This window comes from Mastomys coucha, chromosome X (genome assembly GCF_008632895.1).
Source record: "Mastomys coucha isolate ucsf_1 chromosome X, UCSF_Mcou_1, whole genome shotgun sequence".
In the NCBI taxonomy this organism is placed as follows: domain Eukaryota; kingdom Metazoa; phylum Chordata; class Mammalia; order Rodentia; family Muridae; genus Mastomys; species Mastomys coucha.
The window spans coordinates 148,716,284-148,720,823 of NC_045030.1; the positions used below are offsets into that span (position 1 = coordinate 148,716,284).

At 35.2% G+C, this 4,540-nt stretch overlaps 1 protein-coding gene across 1 annotated transcript in view; it reads left to right on the forward strand.

The window, feature by feature from the left end:
• The window catches only part of Acot9 (acyl-CoA thioesterase 9), a 46,924-nt gene that overhangs the window by 40,408 nt on the left and 1,976 nt on the right, over window positions 1–4,540 (forward strand). Inside the window, exons 9-12 of the mRNA XM_031369896.1 lie at window positions 2,155–2,222; window positions 3,445–3,556; window positions 3,715–3,805; window positions 3,975–4,060. Of these exons, the coding sequence (XP_031225756.1) occupies window positions 2,155–2,222; window positions 3,445–3,556; window positions 3,715–3,805; window positions 3,975–4,060 (357 nt within the window). The remainder of the gene's footprint in view (window positions 1–2,154; window positions 2,223–3,444; window positions 3,557–3,714; window positions 3,806–3,974; window positions 4,061–4,540) is intronic.

Consider the following 4,540-nt stretch of genomic DNA (forward strand, 5'->3'; position numbering starts at 1 on the left):
GGTTTCTCTGTGTAGCCCTGGCTGTTCTGGAACTCACTCTGTAGACCAGGCTGGTCTCGAACTCAGAATTCCGCCTGCCTCTGCCTCCTAAGTGCTGGGATTAAAGGAGTGCACCACCACCACCCGGCATAAATAAATCTTTTAAAAAAAAAAAGTCAAGGGGTTAGGACCTGAAAGGTGCTCCATTGTGTCCACAATCAGGCAGCAGATAACAGTGAATGAATGCTAGTGTTCAGCTCACTTTTTCTATTTTCTATAATCCCAGATCCCAGCCAGAAAAGGATGCCACCCATAGTGGGCTGGTCTTCCCACCTTGTAATCAAGGTAATCTTCCATAGGTATGCCTAGAAACTAACATAATATAGATAATCCCTTACATCTCCATTCAGGGATCTAACTTCCAGGTGATAACATATGCTGCCAGACCAGCAACACTAACTATCACATGTATTCATTGTATATAATGGTGTATCATAAAGACATTTTGTACAATGTACAATAATAGGCTTGGATCATATTGAACCCAACCATCTTTTTCTTCACCTTTCTTCTTCTGTATTTCCCTAGATAGTCTTGTTTCTAAGTTCAGATGTATGTTTATATATGTATATATGCATATGTATATGTATATGCATATCTATCTATATGTATACACATATATATATGCATACATATATGTGTATATAAAATTTAATATTTTGGTTTGAAATCTAAGATTCACAAATGATATATGTTGGATTCTTTCATTATAGTGAAGAACTCTTTCCTTAATTTTTTATTTCTGATGAGTTCATTCTTTTATTTTAAAGAATTTTTATTTTTTATTTTATCATTTTAATGATTCATTATATTTATTATTTTTTTTTTATTTTGAAGAATTTTTAACAATGCAGGGAACCCTTGTATACCTTTTACCTAAATTCCCTGGTCAGCATGGTACCACATTTGTCTTCCTTTCTTACCATTTGTAAATAGACACATGGACTATTTATCTCTGAGTCATTTAAATGTAAGTTTTGGTTGACTTCATCTATTACTAGTTTAGTGTTTGTCTCTTGAGAACAAAGTTATCCTCCTACATGATTCCAATGCCTTTATATCACAATGTTTCCAATATTAACAGTGTAGCATTTATATAAGTCTAATATATGATCCATACTTGGATTTCACCAGATGTTCCTAAAATATCTTCATGAAGTCCTGCCTCAGATTCAGGATCCATCAAAGCAGTGGTTATCAACCTTCCTGACATTGGGACCCTTTAATGCAATTCCTCATGTTGTGATGACTCACAATTATAAGATTATTTTGTTGTTGCTTCATGACTGCTATGAATCATGATATAAGTATCTGATACTCATTCAGGATACCTGCTATGCAACCCTTGTGGGAGTCACAACTAATGGGTTGATAACTGGAACACTAAGGGTCCTGCATTACATTTGGCAATTGTGTTTGTTTAGCAGAAGTGCACGTACTGTTTTCTATCTTTGAAGACATTGAGATTTTTGTAGGGTTCATCCTAAACTTGTATTTGTGTTCTCGTGGGTAGAATCAGGTTTAATGTGGCAAGTACTTGTAACCTGTTTTCTTTGTCCCCTTTTTGGACAGGGACTTATGGATGTCAGGCTGGACTCAACTCATGATGATGATCTTGAACTTCTAGTCCTCTTTCCTCTATCTCTCATGTGCTAGGATTACAGCCATACGCTGCTATGCCCAAATTCAGTATTCTTTTTATAATATGAGCTTTCTAGTGTATAGTTAGTTCTATAAACAGAAGGCTTACTTAATTGTTCCAGTCTCCTTATGTGAGGCTATCAGTAAGCATTGCATAAAACAAATTGCAAAAGAAGACTTTTTCATGTTGGTAATACTGGTCCCTAGGGCCTTGCACATGACAGACCCAGCAGTCAACCATTGAGACCTAACCCTGATGAAAACCTTAAAATTAGGGAGCAGGTATTCATCTTAATTTTTTATTAGGTAATAGCATACACTGTGGGTTTTTTTTTTTGGTTTTGTGATATTATTTGTTTATGAACAGATTGGCCTAAGACTTGATATCCTTGTGTCTCAGTATCTTTAATGTTGGGATTGCAGAGGTGAATTACCAAGCCAATAACTTAAACTAAATTTTTCTGCTTTCTTTAGGCCAGCATTTGTAAATCCTCTCGTTCCTGAAAATAAAGAAGAAGAAGAGCTCCTTACACAAGGAGAATGTATGTTAATTTTCTTATAGTGAAATAAAAAATTAAAGTATATTAATTTTACTATAGAAGGGATTATTGAAGATTATATGGATTACTTATAATAGTCAAATGTTTTACCTATGCCAGGATTTTTTTGATAGCCAAGTGAATTGTACTTTATCCCATGGAACTCATGCTTTGAACAATTTTATTGATGGTACAGTATTAAGTGAAGCAATTTGTCTTTATTTTCTATTGGTTGAGAATTTCATGCATATATATATAATATGTTTTGGTTAAGTCTCCCTCGTCCTCCTTCATTTCCTTTTCTCCCCACCCACTGCCCTCTTTTCCCTGCTAACTTCATATACTCTTTTTAAAACTCATTAAATCCACTTAGTGCTGCCAGTATGTGCATGGATGCAGAGCCATTTACTGGGACACAGGTAGCTATTATTTTATGAAATGGGAAATATATCTTAGTTGTATAAGTACTAGTCAGATCAGGGCTGTAGATCAGGATGATAACCAGTGTTCTTATACTAAACTGATAGAATTCCATCTGAAAGAAAATACTCAGGCTGGACAGATGCAGTTAAGAACACTGCTTCTCTTCCAGAGGACCCAGCTTTCATTCCCAGTATGGCAGTTTCCAACTATCTGTAACTCCAGTTCCAGAGCGCCTGACACCCTGATGCAGATATACATACAATCAAAACACCAATGTATATAAAATAAATATAAAATAAGATATAAAATAAGTCATTAATCTCAGCACTTCGGAACCAGAGGCAGAGGCAAGCAGATCTCTGAGTTCAAGGAAAACCTGGACTACAGAGTAAGTTTCAGGACAGCTAGAGCTACAAAGAGAAACCATGTCTCAAAAACCAAAAATAGATACATTGATATATAGATATATAGATAGGAAAAGAAAACATAATTAGTGGAAAAAAATTAAGGTTTTTTTTTTTTTTTTGCGTGTGTGTGTGTGTGTGTGTGTGTGTGTGTGTGTGTGGTGCTGGTTTTGGAACCTAGGGCCTTGTACATGTGTGGAAAGTGCTTTACTATAAAACTATGTCCCAGCTCCATCTCTGGAAATTTTATGTGATTGCTGTGGATATATCCCTTGGATATATGCATAAATTATTGTAGTGCAATTTTGAATCTGAGAAATACTTTGTGGGTTGCAAGGCACCCTAGATGTGGTGGGGTGACCTTCCTGATCATAGTTCTTCATTTTTGTATATTTCAGTGAACAAGAGCCGAAGGATTGCCTTTAGCACCAGTTCATTACTGAAAGTGGCTCCCAGTTCTGAGGAGAGAAATATCATACACGAACTGTTTCTTAGCACACTGGATCCAAAGTAAGTAAAGATTGTGAGACTCCCAAGTTGAGAAAGTATTCGAGTTCAAGGTCTTTTCGAGAGCCATACTTTCATGGAGAATGTTTGTAACCTCTTTCCTCTCAACAGTGAAAACATGGCAGTAACAGGGTTTATTTCATTCATCTCCACTTGAACAGGACTATAAGTTTTCAGAGCCGAATTTTGCCTCCTAAGGCAGTGTGGATGGAGGATACAAAACTCAAGAGTTTGGATATTTGTCACCCTCAGGTACTTGAACTTTGTGAGCAGTCTTCTAAATTTGATAGATTGCATTCATGATAATTGCCTAAACTTTGACACACATTTAAACAGACATTTTCTACAGCATTGTTAATTTCCTTGTTTTCTGTATAAGGATAACCATAGACTTTTATTAATATTCATGTATGTTTTATAGGAGCGAAACATTTTCAATCGGATCTTTGGTGGATTTCTTATGAGAAAAGCATATGAACTTGGGTGGGCTACTGCTTGTAGCTTTGGGTAAGTTTGAGTTAAGTTACCTTCTGAGAAGTGACTTACTCCAGTTCACTAAAAAGGAGACATTTTAAACCAGTCTGGGTATGAACTATGCTGTAAGATTAGGGTGGAGAGATTATCATACTAATGGCAAATGTAAGAGATGACACTGTGATCTTATAGGTCCAAAATCACTCTTTCTTTTCCTTTTTACATATTGCCATGTTTTTTCAGTAGATCTTTAATTAGTGGGCTAAGTCAGGGAAACGGTCTTCTGAAATCAAAGTCAAATGCCTCTGATAATAGTTTTTAATGTAAAACTTTCATTATATATTCCTAGATCGTGTTATACATCAATACAATATATTTAGAGCATATCAAGCCCCACAATTTTGCTTTAATTAATATCACACTCATAGTAGCTGCATTTGATAATTTTCTCTTTTGTGATCATCGTTATTTTATATCAGTTAATTATTTTTTTTTAGATATTTTCTTTATTTA